General features: G+C 38.6%; 1 protein-coding gene across 1 annotated transcript in view; it reads right to left on the bottom strand.

Moving 5' to 3' along the window:
* Positions 1–13,661: 13,661 nt before the first annotated feature.
* HTT (huntingtin) overlaps positions 13,662–27,084 on the bottom strand; it is a 75,514-nt gene continuing 62,091 nt past the window's right edge. Inside the window, exons 55-68 of the mRNA XM_010000293.1 lie at positions 26,145–26,245; positions 24,046–24,200; positions 23,657–23,796; positions 23,410–23,492; positions 22,640–22,770; positions 22,336–22,465; positions 21,398–21,553; positions 19,086–19,276; positions 18,143–18,257; positions 17,707–17,920; positions 17,250–17,355; positions 15,749–15,911; positions 14,891–15,051; positions 13,662–14,023 (exon numbers count right to left, since the gene is read on the bottom strand). Coding sequence (XP_009998595.1) covers positions 13,810–14,023; positions 14,891–15,051; positions 15,749–15,911; positions 17,250–17,355; positions 17,707–17,920; positions 18,143–18,257; positions 19,086–19,276; positions 21,398–21,553; positions 22,336–22,465; positions 22,640–22,770; positions 23,410–23,492; positions 23,657–23,796; positions 24,046–24,200; positions 26,145–26,245 — 2,060 coding nt within the window. The 3' untranslated portion in view covers positions 13,662–13,809. The remainder of the gene's footprint in view (positions 14,024–14,890; positions 15,052–15,748; positions 15,912–17,249; positions 17,356–17,706; positions 17,921–18,142; positions 18,258–19,085; positions 19,277–21,397; positions 21,554–22,335; positions 22,466–22,639; positions 22,771–23,409; positions 23,493–23,656; positions 23,797–24,045; positions 24,201–26,144; positions 26,246–27,084) is intronic.

Raw genomic sequence — 27,084 nt, 5'->3', positions numbered from 1 at the left:
CCTGCTGACTTTGCTGTAATGATTATTTTTACTACAGTTATGCAGAACATAAACTTTCTTGTTGTGTTTTATCTTCTCTTTGCATTGGTGTCTTGCCTTTGCACTTTTCGAAGTGCTTTTCATTATGTCTCTAAGCTAGCTCAGAAATTTTCTTTGTTCACATACTCCCTTTCCAGAAGTTTTACCAATGTCCTGCAGGCTGTGGGAGATTGACAGGAGCATCTACATATTATATATGATGGGCAGAAGAAAGCTGAATGTGTCCATAGCCTGCCAAAACAGCAACAAACTGCATTAGTACGATGCTGAGGCAGAGCTCGTGTCCCTGCTCCTTACTGTGGCTTCATCCTCCAAGAAGAGTAGCACTTGCAGGGATCACTGGACTCACATCTGCCCATGTCGTGCTTGTACAAACACTGTCAGCAAGATCACAGAGGCTAGTGAGATAACAGCAGGTTTAAGTACCCCCCAGCATTTTCACTCAAGTTTTTATTCCTGTTAGTAATCACTGCTGAGCTCATCTTTGCAGATTTGTGAGCATCAGCCATCTTGCACTGCTTGGCCAAGTAACAAACTTATGTCTCCTGATTCTTGGGAACACTTAGCAATATTTTTCCTCAACATATCAAACCTCATTAAGAGGCACTTCTTTTATTTCTTTCATTTTTCAGAAATAGGACTTTAACTCAGCTTGGCAAGTCTGTTCCTGTTTCCATCCTAATCCTGCTAGAGAATGTGCATTGCTCATTATCCTTAATAGCACATCAACTTCTTTTTTTGCTTTTCCTTTTTCTGCATGTCTGGCAGTTTTGTGGCTTTTCTCCTGTGAGCTGAGAAAAGCCCAGCTTGTGCACTGGTTTCTTTCCTACAAATCCAGCCCATGCAGAAAGCCTGGGACCCCTCACCAAGCCCTCTGTTCACAAAGCAATTCTTCATTTCTGGTTGCCTCCACCTGCCACAGCCAGGTCACCTCTGCCACCGGGTGCAAGCACAAAAAGGTACCTGCTGCAGAACAAATACTTGGTTTTATTCCTTTGACCGACCACACTCCTCTCCTCAACCACCTCCTGAAATGAACATTCTGCCTCTCCAGTACATAATCCTTGAAGCAGTTCTTGTCATAAAAGCATCTATTTTTTGCATCCAAGATACCACATACTGCAAAAAAACCCACTGAAGTATTTATGTGGGCATACCCCAGAATGAAAGGCTCAGTACATACTTAATAACAAAATACCCATTTCATGTTTAGACCCAGACCAAAGGGCAGGGAACAGCAACTGGTAACAGCTCAGATACTGCTGCTTCAGCCTGTTAAGACTGTTTTTTCCCTGCTATTCTAAATATGTCTGTATTTCAAATAAAAACGTTTCACAAGGATTTTTAAAATAATTAGGAAAGCTTTCATGTCCCATCTGAAAGGGCTCCTTGAAACAGATTTAAAATAAGAAAACATCAAGGAAGACATTAGGACTGTACCTCACTCTTTCATCAGTATATATAATACATAATCCACAACAGGTGCCACAGGAACTGCTGTTCAAGGTTAAAGCAAGGTCCTAATGAAAGGGACAATTACTCTCTAGTGACAGATAAAGAGAAGAAAGTCAAAACTAAACCATGTGAGAAAGCAGAGGCAGGAGTGCTCAAAGTTAAGTGAAAAAGCTACCAAAGCCTTTACCTCGGGGAGAGGTCACTTCAGAACATGGCTGTGAATTGAGGCTTTTATCTGCCACCAATAATCCCCTGGCAGCCTGAAAGGCAGCAGCAAAGTCTGGCTCAAATGAGCCCCAGTGTGGCACGGACCTCTCCTTGGATGAGAGGCCCATGTGGCTGGTGGGCAGTGTGAGTTGCAGGACACAGCCCACACCTTTACGGAGGGGGCCATGCTTGTGCTGTGCTGGATTTCATTTCAAGTTGCTATTTAAAAAGTCTGGTATCAGCATCCGTGTTCAGTACTAAAAACATCATAAAAGCACATTTTTTTTAAAGGAAAAGGAGCTAGTGTCCAACATGGCACCAAATATAGTGGAGAAGGGAAGACTGCAAAATTCTTTAAACATCACTTTGTTCACAGTTGACATAAAAATGCATTTGAAAGCTTGTGACAATAGCCTTACTTAAAAAAAAACCAATCAAACAAACCACTATGATTATGTTTTATTTTTACGTACCCTGATTTGCATTGCACTTGGTCTCTGGACACTTCCTACAGATTGAAAGTTCTCACATGAAGGAAGAGCAGAGAAAAAGATGGTTGTGCCTGAGCAAGCTGAGAGCCTTCTCTGATGAAATAACTACGTCAATTAAATTACTAGGTCAGTGGATGAAGGGAGAGAAGTGCATGTTGTTTATCTCGACTTCAGCAAGAGTTGGAGCACTGTCCCATAACAGCCTCACAGACAAACTGGTCAAGGATGGGCTGGGTAAGCAGAGAATGATAATGTGCCCTGGAAAATGGCTGAACTGTTAGGCTTAAAGGGTTGAGATCTGTGGCATGAAGTGGATTTGAGTCACTCATGGGATAACTCAGGGGTTGATACTGCATCCAATACTGTTCAACATGTTCATTAATGAGGTGGATGATGGGACAGATTGCATCTCAGCAAGTCTGCAGAGGATATAAAACTGGAAAAGGTGTCTCATGCACCAGATGGGTGTGCTGCCATCCTGCAGGACCTCAACAGGCTGGGGAAATGAGTCAACAGGTACCTCTAAATTCAACAAATGGAAGTGGAAATTTGTGTACCTGAGGAGAAATAATCCCATGCACTGGTGTATGTTGGGGCTGACTGGCTGGAAAGCCACTTCATAGAAAAAAACTGGGGGACCTGGTGGACAGATGGAACATGAGTCAGCAACCTGCTCTGATTGACCTGCACACTGCAAGGGAAGAGCGAAGACCCAGCACTGCATGGATAAAGCCATTCTCAGGGCTGGTTCAGCCCCAGTATGACTGTATGTACACAGGGCTGAGATATAAAAGCTCAATGATCAGACAAGATCAAACCATAGAATCATCACATAATCCTAGAATGGTTTGGGTTGGAAGGGACCTTAAGATCATCTACTTCCAACAGCTCTCCATAGGCAGGGACACTTCCCACTAGACCAGGTTGCTCAGGTCCCCACCCAGCTTGTTCTTGAACACTTCCAGTGATGAGGCATCCACAACTTCCCTGGGCAACCTGTTCCAGTGTCTCACCACCCTCACATTGAATAATTTCCTCCTAATATCTAATAAAAATCTACTGTCTTTCAAAAAGTGGTCAAGGCACTGGAATAGGCTGCCCAGGGAGGGGGTGGAGGTACCATCCTCAGAGGTGTTAAACAAATGGGTAGTCGTGCTGCTTCAGGAGATGGTTTAGTGGTCATGGAGGTGTAGGGCAGATGGTCAGAGTTGCTGACCTTGAAGGTCTTTTCCAAACTTAATGATTTCATGATTCAATTTAAAACCGTTTCCTCTCATCCCTTTCCCAAAAAGTATTTTGGGCAGGAACCAAAACTCAATCTAAATCATTTAAAAATCATTATATCAAGAGGTCAGTTAACAAAACCAGAAACAACCAGTGTTGCATATGGAACTCCAGTACAACACAACTGTATAACTTAAAAATAAAAATTCTTCTTAGAGAAGTAACTTTCTGGAATGTGATCAAGAAAAAAAATAATGCAAGAATATTCCTATGAAAACTCAAAACATCAGGCTTTCACTAGAGAAATATGCAGCAATATGAGGAGGTGCAACTGTAAGTACAAAAAGTAGTTTGTTTTTTTTACTTTTCTGATTGTCAGGAGAGAAAAATACCACACTTGCTTTCCTGAACTAGATGAAAGGCACCAGTATATAAAGAAGAAAGATAGTTCTGGCTGACTCAGGAGTAGTAATTTACAGGGAAAATGGGAGTTCAAAGAACAAATAAAGTATTTATTCTTTTTATAATCAAATATAAAGGAATGCTCAATTTAAAGTCTAATTATAAGGGTAAAAAACACTACTAAGAAGCGGTTTCAAGTTCTGCAGCCTTCCTTCATCTTGCCATCACAGATCACTAAAAATGCATTTCCTTTCCTTGCTGCTCTCTGAAAACCCATGGAGCCTGAGAAAACTACATGCAAAAGCTGAAAGTGAAATGGAAAAATGCTCTCAAACCTTTAATAACATGCAGGAAACATTTCCAGGCACAATGTGGTGAAGTGAACACAGCCACTGAGGATGAAGAATAAGACGATGATGCTCCCTATTATTCCTTTGTCCCTGGGTTGTACCTTGCAGCCAAGTTACATGAAGACATTTCCTGTCCCCTCTTCAGCTCAAAGGTTCTCAGCCACTTTCTCTCAGAAGCTGCCAGCCTGGCTTTGTTCTACAATGGCCCTGAAAGTGTCACGGTGCAGCTCTGCCCCTGGGTGCTGTTCCACAGCCGTTCCACCTGAAGGGAGAAGATGCCACCTTCAAGATCCACAAACTTGCCTTAACTCTATATATGCACAAGGCTGCACAAAGAAAAAGTAATGTTGTGCATTAGATAGCAATGAAACATCTAATTGCTTGAGGTTAGGAATTTTATTAATTTTTTTTTTAAATTAAACGTTGATACTTTTCATAACTGGCCATCAGCAGACAAAAAGGTCCTCTACTCATCTACAGCGCAGAATAGACTGTTGCACAGAACTGTCGTTTTTTCCTGCATCACATCTTAGAGCTTTAAAGCAGAAAAGCACAAGAAAAAAACATGTCAGACAACTCTCATCATTACCTCTTTTTGGGTCCCGCTAAAATGTCATCTCAATCATTTTGTTCTGAATGAATGCCCACCTTTCGAGACTGTCCAGGTCCCTGAGCAAAAGCAATACCCCGGACAGGTTTACCTTTGCCTGAAGCAGGATAAACCCAAACACTTTTACCCAACAAGTTTCTGTGGCATGTGTCATGAGGCACAGGATATGTCTCCAACCATCCTGTACTTGCTTCCACCATTGTAAGCACATAGCGCTTACCCTGGCGGCTCTGAGGCAGTGTGATGTAGTCAATTTGCCAGGCCTCTCCAAACCTGTACTTTGACCACCTCCCCTCATACCACAGCCCGGAATACTATCCTGGGTCTTGAGAAGCAAATTTTGTGGAGACATGGTACTCCAGAGAGAATTGAGTCAGATAATGGGACACATTTCAAAAACAGTCTTGTCACTGACTGGGCAAAAGAGCATGGTATTGAATGGATCTACCATATCCCATACTATGCACAAGCCTCAGGGAAAGTTGAAAGGTACAATGGTTTGTTGAAGGCTACCCTGAAGGCAATGGGTGGTGGAACTTTCAAAAACTGGGATAAAAATTTGGCAAAGGCCACCTGGTTAGTTAATACCAGGGGATCCATCAATCGGGCTGGGCCTGCTCAGTCAGACCTTTTACATACTGCAGATGGGGATAAAGTCCCTGTGGTGTGTGAAAGAAACTTGTTGGGTAAAAGTGTTTGGGTTTATCCTGCTTCAGGCAAAGGTAAACCTGTCTGGGGTATTGCTTTTGCTCAGGGACCTGGACAGTCTCGAAAGGTGGGCATTCATTCAGAACAAAATGATTGAGATGACATTTTAGCGGGACGGGGGGGGGGGTCACAGATCTCCCCGTAGTGTCTGAGCTGGCAGAGTGCAGGTGTGGCCTTGAAGCCTCAGTAGTTAGAAAAACATTCCACTGTCTTATCAGCCTAGCAGAGCACACTGTTGCTAGCTACAAGAAAGCTTACTGAAGGAAAAAAAAAATCAGCAAAAAGAAAAATTGGCTTCATCCTGGCTCAAACCAGGACAGAGACAGGCTTTGAAAGTCTCTTCAAAATATGTCATTCAGGGGTAAATGTTTGTTTATGGCACTCAGCTTCCCAGGGTAGATTCTGTCTACGTGAGATTTTATAGCCAGTAAAGCATGACTGAGTACACCTGAAATAAAAATCAAATTGCTCTCCTCTTCTGATTATTCTTCATGTAGTCAAGCTACGGAGAACAATGCAGTTTAACCATCATTAATTTGGGTTTGCATTTATGTTTCATCTAGACTTAATGCAGGCAAAAAAAAAAGAACAAAAGCAGCATATACAAAAGAGAGCCAGATTGCACCAAGAAATTAATAATTAATAACCACTTTGATGATATTTAACCCACCAGCAAAAATGCAAAATAACTTTAAGCCTTACAAATCTCACTGCAACAAACTGAGTTCCTCGTGCTTTCACCCATACATATGGTCTAGCAATCTTTCCCAGTGCAACATGATAACTCAACATGACTTCCTTCAGCCCTCCATCATCACCACTAGATTCATCATTAATTTCAAAGGTATAATATGCAGTTTGGATTTTTATGGATCGAAGAAACACAGATTTGCTTAATCCAATAATCTGAGACAACTCAAGTCAGATGATGCTTGCTGCATTCATCCCATGCAAGGATCCCCACAGGAGACCAGTGGTAGGTCTGGAAAATTAATCAGTCAGGCTAATATAAGCCTCTGTTTTAACATTGATAATGTAACTTGGCCCCAGACAATGTTTTCTGAAGCAGCAGGCTCCTTTCACTTTTACCGTTAGTGCTGCCTGCAGGTTTCCCAGCTGCCAGATCATGTTACTCATATTTTTTAATATTATCAGATCACATTGCAATGGAAACAAATCATTATCCACAAGCTCACATTTAAGTAACTCTGCAGTATATAAATATGTTTCTTAAGTGAGAATAGTTAGAACAACAAAATCAGTAAAGAAGCAAAAATACAGATAGATAGAATTTCTGAAGTAATTTGATTTTGGTACTGTTGAAGGTAAACACCTGAACACAACACTCTTCTTAGATTATTACACTAAGCATTAAAAAGCTGCAGATTTATTCAGTCCCCTTCTTAAGATTCACTTCCTCAGGACCCACAATACGTTCACAAACTCAGCATAGTTTGGATCACTTTTTTTCAGTCATGTACCAATCTATTGATGACATACATTTATTGTAAAGCATTTGCCATGCAACATATTTATTCTAGGGGTCAGGGCAGAGGAAAGAAGGCAGGAGGAGAAGGAATGAGCTTAAGCCACATTGCCTAGAGATGTAAAGATCAGATGCCTCGAAAGCACTTAAAAATACTTCCCAGCCCTCCAGTATCCTGTGTTGGTTTGAAACAGTATTAGTTTGAAGCAGTTATGACAGCAAAGAAAAATGAGTATGAACAAAGTATAATTAAAAGAACTGCTGCCTAAACTTGCCTGAAACAAAAGTTAAAAGATTATTTGTGTTATTTTCATAGATGTTAAATCAAATGCCAAAGACGGTATTTGAAATGTCAACATTAACAAGACATATCAGGAAAAGTTAACAAGCTTTATCTTTGCATTTCCATTGGATGACATGACAGAAACTTCAGTCCTGGAGCCATTTAACAGCAAGATAAAACACACTTAGTGCCTCTTCCTCAAGGGGAAAAATGGGTAGAAAATATTTATTTATGGGGACATAACTTCAAGTTTGGGGAACACTGACTGTGTTTTACAGTGCACATAATTCAAGATGAACTAGACTAGCAATAACTTACTATTTGAATGGTCTGACTTTACCTGGCTCACAACTCTGTAGGCATCTGGGGCACGTCAAACCCAGGCCTCAGGGATGCATTTTGCTTGGAGCCCAAACACTGCAGCCTGGCTGAAAGAACTCCAACATGTAAATACTGAGGTAAAACAATCAGGTTGCACTTGATCAAAATCTACCCATGACATTTGCAGTTTGAAGGATATGAAAACAGCACCTGGGGTGAGGATTACTCTGCCATACTTGGATGTATATGCCATGGGAAAGAACAGAAACAAAATTAAGGCAAAATTAATGGCTGCAAATGGAAGAGCAGGAGGTTTGGCTCAGAAGATATCCTTCCCCTATAAACTTTTTCTTGTTCCTACTTCTAATTTTTTAACAAACCTACAAGTTACAATTCTTTTCATCTCTTGAAACTGTTACACAAAACTTACGGTATAATTATAGTCTAAGTCTACAAGCAACCAAAGCTTTTTGTCTTGAAACTGGGGTGGAGCCAAGACAGTTCCAAAATGATGGCTGCAAAACTTTCAGCTGCACTGAGTAAAAAGAAGAAACAGAACAACACTTATGCAGGACAGGAGAGACACAGTGAGGGAAGTAGAAAAGTTACAGTAAATTAAAACATTCTAGTCTTCTAAGTGCAATGCTTCATCTCCCTGTGCCTGGAAATTCATCTTTAGGGATAATTTTTCCAAAAATTAAATGGCTGTTGTTCTCTGAGTGACAAAAAGATTAAGACTTTAATATTCCAACATCTTCAAACCTAAAGACAGAGAAACTTACCACACCACAGTTCTGTTCCTTGGCTCCACAGCTGAAATAAAAGGAGAGGCTGATCATTTCCTACTAACACTGACATGGGGAAACAAGATGTAAAAAATTGTTTTGGCTAAGAAGGAAACCAGCACGTGCTTTGTATATTAAGCTACTACTTTAAAACTTATTCCAGAATTTCCAAAGAACAGTTGAGTGCTGCAAAGTTAATAAAAACAAGATGTCTCTGAACAGTTGAGCACTGCAAATGATCCTCCAATGTTCAGCAGCAGGACCACCCAGAAATTTCTTTTAAGCTGCAAGCCTAACAGCTGGGAAACCAAGCTTAGGCAAGTTAAACCATTTCTTCTCCTGTGTAACATTATCCTCTCCCCAGACTGCTGTAGATAAATACACCCTCATTCACACATACAGCTGTACACCTAAATTTTGTGTTTTCCAATCTCATCTAGAATCCCAGAGAAGTTTTGGCAAGTATGACTGTTAGATAGAATTAAGAGCTCAAGTGTGGTACTTCTCTGTTAATTGCAAACAGCACTGTGATTGTGAAGCATACCTGCATTTGCAGGGAGTTCAAGTATTCTTGCATATTTTTAAACAGTCCAATATTTGATAGTTGCTGAAAAGAAGAGACACTGGGGAAAAAGCTGAAGTAAGAATGCACCAAGAATTTTTTTTTAAATAACCAGAGAAAAATGACTTTCAGTAATAGTTATATTTTATTTTCTCTTTTACTTTCAATGTGCAGTATTTTTAGCATTATTTTTTTAAACATACATCTAAAATTATACGCTCTCCTTTTCCTTTGAGTACAATTGCTTTTGTGGTTGGGGCTCCAAGCTTTTGCTTGTCATTGCCCTCAAACTACACAAGACAACACCAGAGGGTGCATGTCACATGTGGTTTACCTTAACCTTCGTTAGGTTGATCCAACTGGATGGTATGCATACAGACTGATGGGAATGATAAGCTCACACGAAATGCACGTGACAAAAACCAGCACATGCTTCACAAATGCTCTGCAGCATTTATACCCAGTTAACTTGAATACAGCAGAACCTTGACATAGGAAAGAAGCTCTTCTGGGTACGACTGTGGGATTCTCAAGATTTTGTCAAGGTACCATGCACGAAGAGTTCACCTGAAATCTCAATATTAGGTATTAAAAAGCATATTAGGCTTCCCCAAAATGTTGCTACACTGCTTACTCTAGTTCTTCCCACAGCTTGTTTTCACTTTAAAATAACTACCTAAAAATGCCCAAAGTACTTTGCTCTCTTCTAACTTTCAGCAATTGCATTCTATGATAACCAAAACAGTTTTAAAAGAGCAAAGCACCTGCCATTGTCACTTGGTTGATTTCTACTTTTAGTAGAAAGTTTAGTTGGGATTGTACATGGAAAAAGTCTGCTTTATGCAATGAATGTCCTTGAATCAGTTCCCCTTGTTCTCCCACCCTATCCCTCCCTTTTCACCACTGGGTAATGACCAAATTTAACTGCTTATTGCTGTATTTATTGCTCATTATACCCTAAAATTTATTTTATTTAGGAAATACAAATGCTCAGCTGTGACAACTCCACAAAATCTCAAGACAAACCAGGTCTGCTGCTCTTGGAGGACTGTCTTTGCAGTGTTTTTGACACAACCTCCTTATCTGCTATATAGAGTTAAGAGCCATTTAAAAAGGAGAATGGCACAATGCTTTTAAGGCAAGCCTCCTAAATATCAACAAATTACTTTAAATCCAAAAGGTTCCACTTGTTCCTCACTTTGTTTGATCTAAATCTGTTAATTCATTACTCAGTGCTTTAGGAATGCTGCTGGTGGTTAAGAAACAAGCAAGGTCTTGGTGCTGAGAAGGCATTCCTACCAAAGCAAAAGTAATGCACAATCATTTACTAAATGCTTTAGGCCAGAAATTACATCTGAGTATACACTTTAGAGAAGATTTAAATAAACTCACATTCAATTTCAACTAGCAGAGTGTAAATAGTAAAGAAAATACTTGGAATCCCACAAAGAACAACTGCATTACAATCGGTTGTAGTTTCCAAAGCCTCACTCTTGCACTCAGTGCAAGGAAGGGGGGGTGTGCTGAAATGAAATGCAATCAAACTTTATTTAATGGACCAGTGGGTAGCTGGCCCCAAAACTACAAAAAGTTGGCTAGGATACAGTGTTCTTAAAGCAGGGCCATATTATAGATTTAGTAAAGTAGATTCTTTGACAACTGAATTGTAAAAAGTTTTAAACATTGAACTGTCTAAAGTATGCTCCCAATCATGCCATACCTCCAATCTTGTAAGATTGTAAAGAAGCCAGCTCGACTGCAGAGCACATTAAAGAAACAGTTTGCTTTGGTCAGCCAGGACACCAAATGTAAGCCTGAAGTCGAAACATTATTCCCTGTTCTCAATGAAAAACCCAACAGCCTGATTTTCAGTGTTAGCTTTCTGTCCTCAGCAAGTTAAAACATTTTCTGTGAAATAAAACTTGGGCTTAAGTCAGCCTCAAGGGACAAGCTGTTGTTTATTTCCTATAAATCCAACATGGGCATTTCTTAGTGGCCACTGTTTTGCTGTTACTGTTCTTAACCCATACCCCCTGGCTCTTGTCACTACGAGCAGGGAGGAGTGATTTTAAATATTATTTCAATCCAGCAGTGAGGGTGGAGAAAGTGTGTCTAGGAAGTACACAGAAAAACATGCTGCCAGTGAAAGGTGAGATTTGAAGCACTACTGGCATGTGTATCCACACTAGGAAGACCCTTAAATTACATTCTTCTCAGGTCACTGAGAATTTCCTGAGATGCCCTTCTTTAGACACTTAGTATCCATGTTTCAGGAGGCATACTCTGACAAATCTCCAAGAGAGATTAAAACAGATGGAGTTATTACTGCCAGGAAATCTGTGTGAGGTCAGAAGTGACTGCACCAGCTCTGAAGCTTGACTAGAAGTAGGTAACATGAATGTCTACCTGAAGGCCAGCGATGGGCATTTGAGGGAGGGAGGTCTGTCACATCTGGTGTTTTTCATCCAGCCAGGCTGGTTGTTTAATTCAACGTATTCTTTCACTTGTTGGAAAGATCCTATGGCAACTTTCATATTGGTTTGGAAAGTTTCAGAAAGGGGCTAGCTCCCACGACCCCAAGATGAGGGAACCAGCTATTCTGTTTTAATCACAAGGAGTTTAAAACAACAAAGAATTTAACAGTTTGAAACACAACATATAGTTATATGGTGAGAATATGACTAACTCGATGCCTTAAAAATATAGTAAAATCTATTTTAGATTTTGGAAAATAGCTTACAAAAATATCTTCACTTAAACTATATATCATACAAAAACTGACTGGTGTGTGGGTTTACAGTACAAAATGATTATTGGTGGTTACAAAAGGGAAAAGTGATCTATACTGCCCTTAATGAAAGCACAGGGCATTATATCTCACTGTCTTGAATTAGTTTATCAGAATTAAGATAACTTCTAATCTAAGTCAAAAACTTTCAAACAGTACCTATTTTATTACACCTTTTCCTGAACTCCCGTTCAGTTTCTTTTAAAAATCACCACAGTGCTGTGGCCCAAGAAAGAAGAATAACCCAACTAAGGGCAGAAATAATTCCTCTAGATAGTAAGATCTGTAGAGAGCTAAATACAGCAACATCTACAGTTGTTTCTACTGCCCATACTATAGTTTTCATCTACCATAAGAGGAAGTGACACCAGTGGACAATTCCTTTGTAATTAATTTATGGGCAGAAGCAACAATTTTTGGTCTAGATTGGAATTAGTTTAAATACAGGGGTTTAATAAATACAAATATACACATCTGTATACATTAAATGTCACATGTGTATAATTTCAACATATACATTATATACAGAAATACATACAGTACATGCTCCTCCTGACAACACTATCTCTTTTTTCCAAGTGTCACCAAAAGGTGTGATAAGAAAAGAGACGTTTAATGTAGCATGTGACTGAGAACCAAGGTATAATTTCTTTATAATTAAAGAATTACAACAAATAACAACTAAAAGACAAATGCTGTGCTAGATTTCCCCATGCAATGCTTAGGAATCAACGGGATTACCTGGGTAGAGAGTAAAAACTAAATCTGGCCCTCTGTAGTGTCCTAAAATTCAGGGACATTTGTATTGTGTTTGTGTCTCAATCATTATGCATATGACAGGTGATAAGAGGTTGCAATCTAACACTGTAGCCAGTCCCCAAGTAGCCTACAAGCAGCCATCTGATTAACTGCTAGCATCAATTTTTTTTTAATGATAGTGGTTTGAATCCAGATGACTCCATGGCTCATTTAGGAAAGGTCAAATGGTTTTTGACTACTGGGGAGCTTGTACCATTTTGTCTCTTAAAATGCTGTGCAGCAGATAAGGGCAATTTCTTAAGCACAGAAAAAGCTGATCCAGAGTAACTAGTCCTCTCTTTTACTGCCATGTCCAAAACCAAAGGAATTCAAAAGAAGCTACACTGAAGTGGATCACAAGAATGCCTCCTTAGTACAGTTTCTCCAAACAAATTAATCAGCATATTCCAGTTTTAAAGCACTTCAAGAAAAAGTGAGATGCAAAACAAGATGTAATCTGTACATCAAGATGGATTTCCTAAAGAGACATGAATTAAAGCACAAGGGAAAAAACATGAGAACAATACAGATGTCAAGACATTCAGTAGTGTGGCTTCCGTTCATCTCAAATTGCAGCACAGCTCATGCACCACACATCTTACAATTTTACATATTGTACATGATATAGAAATATTTAAGTTAAAATTTCTTTTACTGATATACTGTACTCAAATTTTAAATCCTGAGAAGAAAAAAGAAAAATGTGTGGTTAGGTATGTGCACTATATCTCTGATGTCACCAACACATACACCACAGGATATCAGAAAGTCCGGAGACAGGAATTACATGCTGGAAGTGTAACTTATGAAAGCCATTTTCTCTTTTCCTTGTTTGTAGGAGACATCAGGAAGCCGTTTCTATGCTGTACTACACAACAGTATATACAGGTACATAAAACAACGTTTTCTAATGACTGTAGCTTGCAGTAACAGTGTCTGTCAGTTTCTTACTAGCTGCAACACAGTGGCCCCAGCTGCACGTGAGGAAGAAGAGTAACACCAGTTACCTTGCATGTAGTAGTTGCTCATATTTTGCAGTTTGTACATGTGCTTCAGGTTAGTCCCAAACACTACTCAAAAAACGCTGACACATTTCCTTCCTCTCACAGGTGCCTGGTGTCAAGAACTACATTACACTTGTCAGGTGATTTCCAGTGCTGCAGAGCACTTGTCCATGCATTCTGGAAGTAAAACCGGAAGGTTCATACTTATCACAAATGCAACCCCAGATACGCTCTTCATCTTGCATTCATATCAGATTTCAACACTCATCATGCAGTTCCATTACATATCAGGATGTTCAACATGCTGTGACCTTGTGGACATTCTGCAAACAAGTTAGTAGTCGATGATAAGGGGTTCCTGGAGATGCTACCACTTCAAACACTGACTGAAAGGCCCTCCGATCTAATTCTTCATCTATTTGATGTCGGTAAAAGTCTATGGCCACCAAACAGAAGATGTTCACATCCACTTGCTCAGATTTTCCCATTCGGCTGATAATATGTGGAAGACTGAAATATATGTTAAGGTCATAATTTGACAGAAGTTTCTCGTATTTTGGTATAGCATTTTAAACACTGTCGTTTGATTAAATTATGTAGTTTTCAGTTCACCAACATAGCTAAAGTGCAAAATGTTGTCATGCAGCAATTAAACTGTTACTACAGAAATCCTCTTTCTTCATTAACTTCATGAAATTTCTTATCCCTAGAAATTCGTTTTAACCTAGCAGTAGTTTTCTTGATCCACTGGAGCAATCAGCACCACGGTCACAACAGCTGATGGACAAAGAGAGCTGCTGAGATTAAAAAGTACAAGTTATTTTTGTTTGATTGTTTTGAAATCAACCCAGCACAGATACCACATGTGTCTTTTGGCTGTTACAACTTATTTGGCTGATGTCATTCTACTGTCAAACCTCATTAATACCACAGTGCACCTCCAGGAGGACCCTTGCAAAACGCAGCTGGTATGTAGAGGATAATGTTGAATTCAAATTTATTCTATCTCTTTTTTTTAAATTATATTTTATCTTGCAGAAGGAAGATAGAACTAAACTTCTAAAGGTAACAGCAAAGCTGTCCATGGAAGCCCTTCTGAGCAAGGACTTTCCCAATCATCTACCACAGTTACAAAGAACAGATCTTAAACCAGTATTTTTAGGTAACTTCATTCTCATCATCTGTTCAAAAGTTACTTTTTTTTACCCTCAAACCTGAGGCACTAACAGCACAAAGTGATACACACCACTACTAACTGCAGTAAATCTGACTGCTTGTGTGTGCTAAATTTGTACTCTTATTCCTCATGGCTACCAATGTGTTTTACAAAATCACTAGATTTACCCAGAAATGGCACACATTGTCTTTTTAGGATACATTGCTGAAATCCATTGACTGGTGGAAGCACTGACAAAAAAACAGGAAAGACTCCACATTGCCATTGCCACAGGTGTTCTTTGTGTGAAATTAGAGAGAGACAGCATCACCCAGTCACGGACCATTGAGGACTGTCCAGTGCTATGTAGTGTCTGGAATACCTGCAAAAATATTTGACAACAGAATAAAGACATGGTAGATGGGCATGGGAAGGAGTTGTTTCTCTTGTAAAGATTCTCTTCAAGTACAAAGCCCTGAGGTTCACAAACCAGATTCCTGGAGCCAACTTTGAGTCTAAAGAATTAATGAACACAATGCCTAGGCAAAGACACTCTGCAAAAGAGTCAGCCAAGATCCAGCTGGACTCACATCTGTGCCAAACTGAAGTAAGCATATAGAAATGCAAGACTTTTCTGGTGCTCCTATTTTATACATGAACTGTGGTGCACATGTGCACCCTCAAGTGATGCATGAGTCCAGTAGGTAAGTGCTGAAGAGCAAAATACCCAGAAGCTTAGGTGCACAGGAGCTTGACTGTAGAGTTCACAAGGTCAGATGATGTGGACCAGTTCTTTGAGCTCTAAAGAGTCTGAGCATCATGATCCCAACTATTAATTTTATCTTTATTTTTCCCATGATCAGTGATTGAACTGTACTGCTGTGACCTGTTTTCCAGGCAACACAGAAGGCTAGAATCACCACGTCACCCAGAAGACAAAGCTCACAGCAATACAGCTCAATCACTACGTAAGGTTTATTAGATCTCACAAAACTGGTATTTGCCCTTCTGACTGAGCTGTCAGCTATTTAAGAAATCTTCTGAAACATTTAAGGAAAAAAAATAAATACAAACACTACCTTATAAACTACTGTTGCCATGAACTGAGGGTAAGGTTGCTGATTGGATAGAAATTCTCCAATAACTTTATTCATTACGTCTTGTGGGGGGAAAAAATCATCAAGGAACTGTGGAAGGATTCGAGCCACCACTCTGGCTTCAAAAGGAAATCCCTTCCTAATCCTGAAAATAATAAAAAAGAATACATTTTATTATTTAATTCCATTGAATATCTCATTCTTTTCCAATTAAACTGGCAAGAGAAATAACATTTTACTTTCATCTGTAGATAAGCAAAAAGAGTCTTCATCACTCAGGAATCCCAGTCTTCATGTAATCTTACTCAAACAGTCTACACAAAGAGGTCTATTAAAGCTTCTATCAGAAGCTGTTACAAGTCTTGTGTCCTCCCTCCACCCCTCCCCTTTTATTTAATAGTAAATTTTGTTTTAAGCTTTGCATCAGAGAATTTTCAATATTATGAATGTTGAGAAAACTGAACAAGAACAAAAAAGACAGGGAGATCACTACTGCTAGTTATCAGAGCAAAGACCATTTATAAGTAGAACATGAGTTTCCATTCATAACATCCTTGCATATTTTTAACTGAAGACCAGGATGACCCATATACTGAACCAGGAAAGGAAGTTGTGCTGCACCATAAAGAGAAAAGGCACTCCAAAATAAAGACAATTTTACTTAAATAACCCTGACTGGAAAATCTTCCTAATAAAGGCTGTATCTGTTGGTATATGAAGAACAAGTTACCATCATGTTTATTTCTTGCAAAAGTTATTTTCTGCCTGTAGTATTCTTTTGCTGACTCTTAGGAGTGATATTTTCAAAAGTGCTCAAGTACTGTTCTAGTGCTGCTCTCATGGAGTGCAGAAGTGAAACCCTCGCATAGTTTTGTGGAAAAACCACTGGACACTGTGAAAAATGTAAACCATTATCCCACAAACTACTATTCAAAATCTAACATGCTATTCTCACTTAAGACTTGAGCTTGAGATTGTCAGATCAAAACAGGGGATTTGAAATATTTCCATTAAATGAGTTCCATGTGAATACAAAAGTTTTATTGTACCCTTCCACTGCAATTACTTAACAGCCTTGGAAAGAGCAATACTTGAGTGGGGGAAAAGGTTTTAAACTCTGAGGGTGGTTTGAAAGATTGTTTTCCATAAACTGGATTTATATCCTCGATTATGCAGAAGACGAGAAGCACTTAAGAGTTTGACCTGAAGGGAGCTGGAAATACATTTATAGGGCTTATGGTTTGTGGAACACAAAGTATCAGTTAGGACATGCCTGTTTTCCGTTTACATTCCTGTACATTTGTGCTGCCTTAAGTAATTCCATCAGTGTTACTGTGTAAACCACAAGTATCAGTTTTAAGCAACAGTAAGCATTGAAACAGCATTAATTAAATATTAGAGCTGTCAAACACAGAAGTGACCACACAGTGCCAAACAGAATCATTTCCCTCCCAGTGCCACATTACACGTTTTATCTTCTTACCTATCAAAAAGGACAGAAACTCGTTCCATAGCTACGATCACAGATTCACTGTCTGGAGCAGAGGGATTTGCATCTGTGTTACGACTGGGGCTGATTTTTTCCTTTCCTAAACCAAAATATTTTGTTACAATTTTGCTGTAAATGCTAAAATGAGAACTTTTTTACCTCAGTAGCAAAAATAAATGAAGAAAATTAGCTCTTTTCATAAACTAGTATCTCAGCACATCAAAGGTATTAAAAAAGCAAACAAAATCTCAGAATGGTAGTGGCTGGAAGGGACCTTGAGATCATCTAATCCAACCCACCTGCTAAAGCAGGTTCACTTAGAGCAAGTTACACAGGATCATGTCCAGGTGGGTTTTGAGTTATCTCCAGATAAGGAGACTCTGTAACCTCTCTGGGCAGCCTGCTCCAGTGCTTGGTCACTCTCAGAGTTTTTCCTCATACAAATAAATACCTGTATACATGCAAGTCAGCATCAGTCCAAGTGCTGCCATTGCTCTGTGGGGGCTCTGTACATTCACTCTGTCCACACTCAGTTTAACTAGTGATTCACTATCCAGCCTAGAAAGTTGCTCTGAAAGAAGGAGTCTTTCTAATCCTCTCAGGACACAATGATAAATAATGGACGGTGTTGACTCATCACTTCCAGACACCATGACTCCACACATCTGAAATAAAGAAAAAAACACAACTGTCTGAGCTGTATTTAGATCATCTCCTAGCACCATACCACTGCAGCTGGTAAGAAACTGCACCAGATATTAAGACAATCTGACAAAACTAAACCCAGAAGCATATCTACACTACAATAATCAAGTTAAGTGTTAAAGATAGCTATGAGGTGATCCCTAGTTATGTGACCACCTGTCACTGGCAGCTTCACAACATACCTGTATAATTCCTGCAGAGAATTCAGGCCCTACATCAAGTGGGTAGTTCTCGATCAAATAGAAAGCAGCTGCACACATTACCAAGATGTGCTGTTGGTTATGGATGTTTACACAACTGTAAACAAGCAGAAACACTAGTGGTCACTTACATCAAAGTCCTCTAGATCACAGAGACAATATAAACAAGGACAGGAGGGCTCCATCACATGCAAGGGTTACTTGGGAAGACAAACGTCATCACCCTTTATGTCCTCCCCCGCTTCCTTCTTCTCCTATCTGCATATGCTGAGCATGATGTCACATAGTATGGAATATTCCTTTGGTCAGCTAGGGTCTGCTGTCCCACCTCAGTCCCACCCCCCCCAACTTCTTGTGCACCCCCAGCCTACTGGCAGGTGTGGTGGGGTGAGAAGCAGAAAAGGCCTTAACTCTGTGTTAGCTCTGCTCAGCAGTAACCAAAACACATCTCTGTCATCACAGGTTTCCAGCAAAAATCCAAAGCATAATCCCATATTAGCTACTATGAAGAAAATGAACTCCATCCCAGCCAAAGCCAACACACACTGGTTATCATGGAAACCCAATGCAACACATGAAATTTTTCAGCAATTACAAGCTATCATTGCCTGACTTGTTTAGAAGAAAGAAACTTCATTACTGATCCTGCAAGTCTTTTTCAAAGTATGGATTCCGACAGAAAAATAAGGTTTAGAGAACACAATTGACCAGAGAGACAAAGTTTTCTCACCCTCAAATATCCTTTTGCTTCTGTAAATCAAACCTAAAATTGGCTGATAAGCTTCAGTTTTAAGATTTCATTGAAAATGCCAAAACCTGCTTCATACAACAGCTCTAAAATGTACTGATAAGAGCAAACAATGAGGAGCCCTTTTGTTCACACATAAGCATGCAACAGTTTGGAGGGAAGGAGGAACAGTCTTACTGTGCTACTCCTCTCAAATTGGAGAGCAGATACTCGCTGATAATTGGAATGAGTTGCTTTGCTGTCTCATCAAGCAGGTCACACTCAAGGATATAAAGAATTCCATGCAGAGCTCCAATCCGACTTGGCATATGAGTGCTTCTTAGGGTTGATTCCAGCAGCCGACTTACTGGTTCAGCCACAGCTTTATCCTAATGCATCCAAGGAGAGTATTTGTTAGAAGTCAATGCTGGTGAATCCTGTCATTTGAAAATACTTGGAACAGATTAAAGAGCAGAAAATTTGGCATGAACTAGGCTTAAAACTACTTTGAATCAAATGTCACAAGATTAATATAATCAGAGATGACTTGCAGATTAACTTGTGAACTGATGCTACTTTGTTATACCTGTAAAAAGTTATCTCAAAATTTAAAGCCATAAAACCAAATATTAGTTCAGTAAATATTATATGCTATTAACAATTCTCTCTATATAGGATTTGGATGGTTGGAATTTTCTGGCCTTCCAGCTAGGGATTCTTCTGTCTGAAACTGTCTCATAGTGTGCCCAGGTGGCCAAGAAAGCCAATAGCATCCTGGCTTGTATCTGAAATAGTGTGGCCAGTGAGAGTAGGAAGGCAACTGTCCACCTGTACTCAGCACTGGTGAGGTTGCACCTCTAGTACTGTGTTCAGTTTTGGACCCCTCACTACAAGAAGGACATCAAGGTGCTGGAGCATGTCCAAAGAAGGGCAACGAAGCTGGTGGAAGTTCTGGAGAACAAGTCTTACAAGAAGCGTCTGAGGAGACTGGGGTAGTTTAGCCTTTAGAAAGAAAGAAGGGTGATGGGAGTTGTTACAGCTCTCTACAACTACCTGAAAGGAGATTGCAGTAAGGTGGATGTCAATTTATTTTCCCAAGCAACAGAAAGAGGAAATTGCCTCAAGTTGTGCCATGGGATGTTTGTTTAGATTAGACATTAGGAAAAATTTCTTCATTGAAAGGGTTACCAAGCACTGGAACCAGCTGACCTGGGAAGTGTTTGAGTCACTCTTCTTCCCTGGAGATACTTAAAAGACATGTAAATGTGGTGTTTAGGGACAGGGTTTAGCGGTTGACTTGGTAGTGTTAGGTTAACAGTTGGACTCTGTGGGGTCTTTTCCAATCTAAATGATTGTATGATCCTATGTTTGTTCTTTAAACATCCAGCTGGTATCAGATACTTCACTCCCTGTTATTGAAGTAAAAAATGTATTGGAATATGTAAAACCTATTCTAAACTGTTATATTAGAAAAGTCTTTTTTCTTACAACCTATTTAAAGTATATAGTAGCAATTATTTATTTCCCTGTATTCATGAAGTATCTAAGATACTGGCCAGTTTTACAGTGTATGTTTTCTTTTAAAGCAGATTCTCTACATAACTGAGCACAAGACAACAAGCAGCTCTTGATGGAATAAACCTTTTTTCCCTTTCCACTAAGCTGTTACATTCAGTTATTAGTATGTGAGAAGGTGTTAGTTCACTGAGGGGGAAAATATAGTCTGCTCAGGACAATACGCTCTCTAAAACTGCTTCTGCATGTTTGGCAACACTTTCACAGCCTTCCGTTGCACAACTGCTGCTACAAAAGCTACTAAAACACCTAACCCAAAACTCTTTCAAAGTTTTTCTTATCACCATTACCCATACAGTTTTACATTAGTCTCATAGAGATCTCCTAGAAATGCCAACTTCTTCCAAAATTTTATTTTTTTTTCCGAAATAATCCCACTCTGAAACATCCATTTGAAAATACTGTTGCTCTCTAGTCTACAGATTTAAAGACAACATCTTTCTTACCCTAAGTATAGAGTGGTACAGTGGAGGAAAGCAAAGAGTGAGAGAAAGAAGAGGGATACCTAACTATCACACCACGCATTCATCACACGCACTGTTCCAGCCTCTCACATTCACCTGTAACATAAATCTAGCAATAGCTGTTCCACAGTCCTCATCTCTTGCCTGAAATGCAACAAATGAGTCCAGGGCAAAGGTAACACTCAACTGAGTAAGATCAACCAGAAAGCACATTACATTCAGCTCCAACCTCAAAAAACCCCAAACCAAACTACGTTTCTGCTTGAATATGGGGCAACTAGTGATGACGTTTGCAACCTCTAAAGCCCAGAATACAAATCTCCTCTTACTTCTTATAGCCATGCAGATCAACTAAGGGACTTTCTTGGAGACAAGCGACTCTTACCAAGTACATATTTTGCAGCAAAAGCTAAGGATGAGTCAACCCAGACACTTGGGAATTTATAACAGACCTTCATGAGAATTTCTTACCATTCCAAGAACAGCAGCAGCTTTACAAGTGGCTGGTATCAAATACTGTACAAGAATCTCATCTTCTGATGGATGTACCTTCCGCAGTTCTGTCAGTGTTGTATACATCATCTCAAACTGATTCCTTTCTGTAAATAAGTCTGATACTGCCAGAAGCTGTACAAAAATTAAAATTTAATATTAAAAAAAGCCCATTAGCAGACAGCCAAAAACTGACATCCCCTCTGTTACAATTTTAAGCAAAAGATTTCTTGACCAACCTATTAAATGCAAAAACATTAACTCAACTGTCTGGAATAACTTGTTAAGTTGTCCAGAATTAATTCCACCATCCATATCAGATAACTATTACCTCCAAACAGTTCATTTTTTTTCCCCCCGAAGATTTACAAAACCAAATCCATGACAGTAATTAATTCTGGAAAATGAACAAATGTTGCCATTTACAATGTATTAGAACACCCACAACACATATGTATCAATCTCATGCAAGGAGAGTTTTCTTTAAAGTCTTTTAGGTGGTGAATAAGGGCTATGAAGACACATCCCACATCTGTATTCTTATGTTTGGTTCTATACTTCAACAGTAAATTTAATCCTCTAATACATTCTTGTTCCATCTTCATTGTCTTACAAAGAGACAAGTAAAATCCTGATGTCTATTTTTAGCAAATAATGATAGTAGGTATTTTACTTGACTAAGTAACAATGAAGTGTTTGTAATACAGCAGCAGAAAATACAATCCAGATGCTTATATAGTTTAAAACATTGTAATGTTATAGTTGTTCATATGTATTTCTCCACTGCCCATATAATAGCACTGGCAAGAAAAATCAGTGTCCCCATATATTAGAAGAGGCCTTACAAATGTTGCTTAGCTCTCAACTCTTGGTAACATACACTCAATCAGGACTCTGGAAAACAGGTTAAGACTTACTGATCGCACTACTTCACTAATCAAGATGACTGGTGTCCTCTTGCTGGGGTTTGAAGGCAATATCCACTGACTGTACAGTTCAAGCAAGAACTGAGAACAAGAATGGATATCTACACCAGCCCGGTGCTTCCTGCAAGGCACAATAAGCAAGTGTTAAATGACTATTCTTAAGCCTTTGCTAAATACTTCACTTGAAATACAATTATTTACTAGCATTCAATTTATAAAGCCAGATTATTTAACTCAGCATGAAGAGATAAAAGCTTAATGATAAAGCAAGGGAGAGTCAAGAAAAAAAAGACACCTTGTGTTAATAGGAGAGGTTGGTGGTGAGGAAGGAGCAGGTATGTCATTCTCATCTTCTTCATCTTCACCCCACTCCTCTTCTCTCAGTGGAGTGATATTGTTTCCTAACCATATGGAATGTATAGAGACCTTGCAACATGACAAATGAAAAAAAAGAAAACCAAACAGAACAGAAGCACAACATTTAACACCTTTGTAGTCAGATTAGAAAAACTTAAGTCAAATACATTTTTCATTTAAATGGCAGGCAATGAACACATAGCCTCAAATCACATTTATATGAACTGCACATCACTTGATGATTTTTTTTAAACTTTTTTTTTTAACCTTGCCCAAAATTTTAGTTTAACTCACTTTAAACTGTATGGCACAGCAAAAACAGCAGCACCATGTGCTTAGTATGGCAATACAGGTGATGCTGAAAGTATCTGTCTATAACCTATGAGCACACACTGACACTGAATGTGCATGAACAATCCCAAAGTCTATATACCAGACAGAATCTAAAAGAAAGTATAAACATTTACAGGTCCCATCTAGCAAGAAAATAATTCAGAAAAGTACAAATCAATAGCTGGCTCACAGGCAGACCTCACACACAAGCAAGTATTCCATGAGAGGTGGGACAGCTGGCCAAGTTACGGTCTACCCTGAATCACTCAGAGATTTTAGTTTAGATCTGACATAAAGCAATGCATCGTAACTGAATTTTCACAAGATAGAAAAAATGTAATAAAAGTCAAGTTCAAAGTTAAGGTTTTAACAAACCTGTCCCAGTTTATAATCCATATCTCCTATTTCTCGTTCAGTATTGATCTGCAGCAAGAGCTTTTCATGGCTGATAAGAGCACCTATAGCAAAAACAGAAGACAAGTTTTTAAAACATGCATGGCAAACTAGACATGAAAATTACTTCAATTCCTGCCAACTGGATTTCAAGTAAATTCCTAAGAGTACCTTTTCTACTTTTTAAATGTAAAATAAATTCACTTCCCCCAACCCCCATGCTACTTACCTGTAGTAGCAGGAGAAAGTGATGGAACAGGATCCCAAGCTTGGTATAAGTGATGAGTTGCAATATTATCTCTCTTAGATACCATTGCTTGGATTTCCCGTTCAACAATTCCCCTGATAACACTCAGCTTCCTCCCAAACCTGAAAGCCCAAGACAAATCAATTTAAACAGATTTTCCCTGTACTCTGTTTACTAGATTTTAATAAAACATTGTCTTTTTCAGATACTATTAACTCAGCAGGATCCATGTAACTTCTATGTAAACAGATCCACCTGTATACATTCTTGCTTAGAAAATACATATTTTGCTACAGCTAAATTAAGCAATTGTAATTATGCATTAATCACAAGTATAACTTTAATGCATTTTAAAGCAAGTAAAAATATACCTTGTGTCCAGAGCTTTTAAAGCTTTGTTGCGGGGCTGCTGTTCCAAACAGCTAACTGCTGGATTGCCTGCAACAGGTATTGTCATTGCACTCAGCACCAAGGAAGTTATGGCTTGTACTGCAAGAACATTAATTTGGGTCCTCTCTGTATCTTCCTGTAAAATGAACTTACTGTAATTTGAATTGTAAAAAAAAAAAAAAAAAAAAGATCCTGAAAGCCCTGATTATCAGTTTGTCACCTTCCATTAAGTTATCATTAATAAAAGACTAGACTTCCTCCCATCCAGAGACCTATCTGGCCTAAGTACTGCACTGAAAGCAAGGTGCCTGTAGAGGCAACACACTCTTCCATCTCATCTGCCATTCTGTGTGTATCCTCTCATATCCCAACAGCATTAAAACATAAAGATGTTCACTTCAGAGCTTTCAAGGTATTTAGTCTCTTTGTTTCCACCTACCCATTGTTTCCTGTTGAACAAAGCACCAAATAAGACTAAATGTGAGTTGGAAACTCTTCAGAGAAAGATTAATGTTAACAACTTTTTATAGTAATTGACTGTTCAGGAATAAAACTCAATCTCATAATGTATTTTCTGCAGCATTTTTCTGGACATCATTATCCAGATATAGCTGATGTTTCTCCTAAACCTGGATGCTACACATTCATTACTGGACACCAACAGAAGTGTGAGAAAACTGTCACCCAACTTTCTTAACATATTTGGTTAGATTAATTATATTATTCATATCTGAGGCACTGACATTTGAAAGGCAAGCTCCTCAGGTTTTGATTTGGTTGTATTGATTTTGAGTCCTTTTTGAAAATATCAGACCACAAGAGAGTCTGAACTTTTTAATAGAAGATGGTAATAAATTTTCATCTTTATTTTTTAAAATATTGTATTTTTATTTCAGAAAATCTTGACATACTGAAATTAAAAATAGCACTAGAAATGGTTGTAGTTTTTAATATATTAGTTTTCCTTGGAAAGTAAAGGAGCATTATTATTCCTGTTCTACAAATAAATGCTCTCTACGTATCAAATAACGCGCTACCAAAAGCTATTTTGCTTTAAATCAAAACAGCCACTATGTAGAAAAGCTTAACTCAAAAATTCAGCAGGCTGCACAGCAGGTCTCCAAGGCAGTCGAGCTAACAGAATTTGCTAACCCAATGAAAAGGAATGATGATGTCCTACTCCTTTTTGGAGTCTGACACATAGGAACAACCCACCTTGCCTGCTACTCACTATTTGTAGGTATCCACCCTCTGAATTCTTCTAAATGCTTTAAGCTCTGCACCTGCCATCAAGGACCATTTACAACGTGGGAGAGAACACTGTATGAGTCTAGGTAAAAAACCCTTTCAGGTCAAAGAGCCACAACACAGTAAATTCATTCATTAGTAGTAAAGACATTTGAAAAGGGAAAGTCTCTCATGATCCCTAAGTTCACTCTCATTTTTGCTTTGGGTATAGATAAACGTCTTCAGCTCTGATCCCCAAATGCCCACCAGTGAATTCTGCACCTAAGGCATCCAAGTTAGAAACCCAACATACAGTTTACAGCTGCGAGTGAGAGACATGGACATCCATCTCTAGGTCAACTAATTTCTAGTGAAGAATCTTACAAAAAAAAATCTTACCAAAGAAACTTCCTTTCAAGTTTGATTATTAGGTAGCACAAATAATTGCAGTAATACATACTAGTTACAGTTAACTAGTATATTTCCTAAAGGCACAGTTTTCTCACACCTCATTTCTTTCCAAGTTTCTGGAGTTCCTATTGTGCCTAAAGGCATATTATCTAATCAAGCAAACTTCGAACTGTGTGTGTGTTGAGTGACTTAATAATATAAAGCTGAAAAAGTTTCACTAAATCTTTTCCATACTATTCACAAGCTCGCAGAAGCTTCAAGCCAGAAGACAGATGTGTCTGAACTCACAGGGACATGAAGACCAGGAAATACAAAGTGGAAATAATTTCATAGTTTTAGAAAATATTTTTCTGCTTTACTGGCTGATTAACAGAAACATTTTTCTTAGTTTAATTAAAATTTAATTAAAAAAAAAATAAAAAAATTCAGTGAATGACATTACCTCTTGTTGGTTCTCCTCTTGGTCCATTACAATAGGTTGAGTTACGAGCACACCAAGCAAAGTAGCCCAAGTCTCTTCAAACTGAGTACGGCTGATCCATCCTATGGAAACACTCACGAGATAGCCATTTATGTCTTAACACACACTTATGCATGAAATACTATTAAGAAATACACATTTTTTTCCACAGATTTAATTTAATAACATTTCCTATTCAATTCAGCATTTTTTGTAATCACCACAGCTTAAATTTAAGTATTCTACTTTAGAAAGTGATGAACTTGTTAGGATTCTGAACATTATTATTTAAATTGTCCTGTCCATGTTCTTTGCTATAAGAATATCAAAATTCTTATTGTCCAGCTTTCAAAGCATTGATATCTATCAGGTTTTCACATGACAGAATATCATCCAGAAAATATGACCATTCTCACAGGAAAGAGAGTTGTGAAGAAACCTGTAATTATCCAAGAAATCTTCATGCCCTAAAAGCAAAACAACTCAATTGCCTAAAAATAGACCATTAAAATTCAATCACTTCTCAAAAATTTTCCGAACAGATTTTACCTATAAAAGACTGCAGAGGTTTCCTGAATAATACATTGCAATTTATACTTATGATATCTAAAGAAACAAATAAGAACATAAGAATCTCATCTTAGGCATTAGGGTGATCAAACAGAAATCAGTGGCACATCACAAGTCAAATACTAACCTCTAGATCAGAGTGGGAGGAGGGGGAGAAGAAAACAGAAAACCAAAAGAAATTCCATAAGCACATGAAAAATTTGATGCATTACTTTTGACAGCACCATTTGTTGACAAAGCCTTGAGCTCTTGAGCCTCACTGCTCTCCTTCAGTAAACCATGACATATCAAGAAGCTTTAAAGTGACAGCATCTCATTTAAAATATTAAGTGTGACACTGATTTTTATGCAT

This window comes from Chaetura pelagica, unplaced genomic scaffold, assembly GCF_000747805.2.
Source record: "Chaetura pelagica isolate M959 unplaced genomic scaffold, ChaPel_1.0 scaffold116, whole genome shotgun sequence".
Lineage (NCBI taxonomy): Eukaryota > Metazoa > Chordata > Aves > Apodiformes > Apodidae > Chaetura > Chaetura pelagica.
The sequence above is the reverse complement of the archived record's forward strand: the minus strand, read 5'-3'. Positions and strand labels throughout refer to the sequence as shown.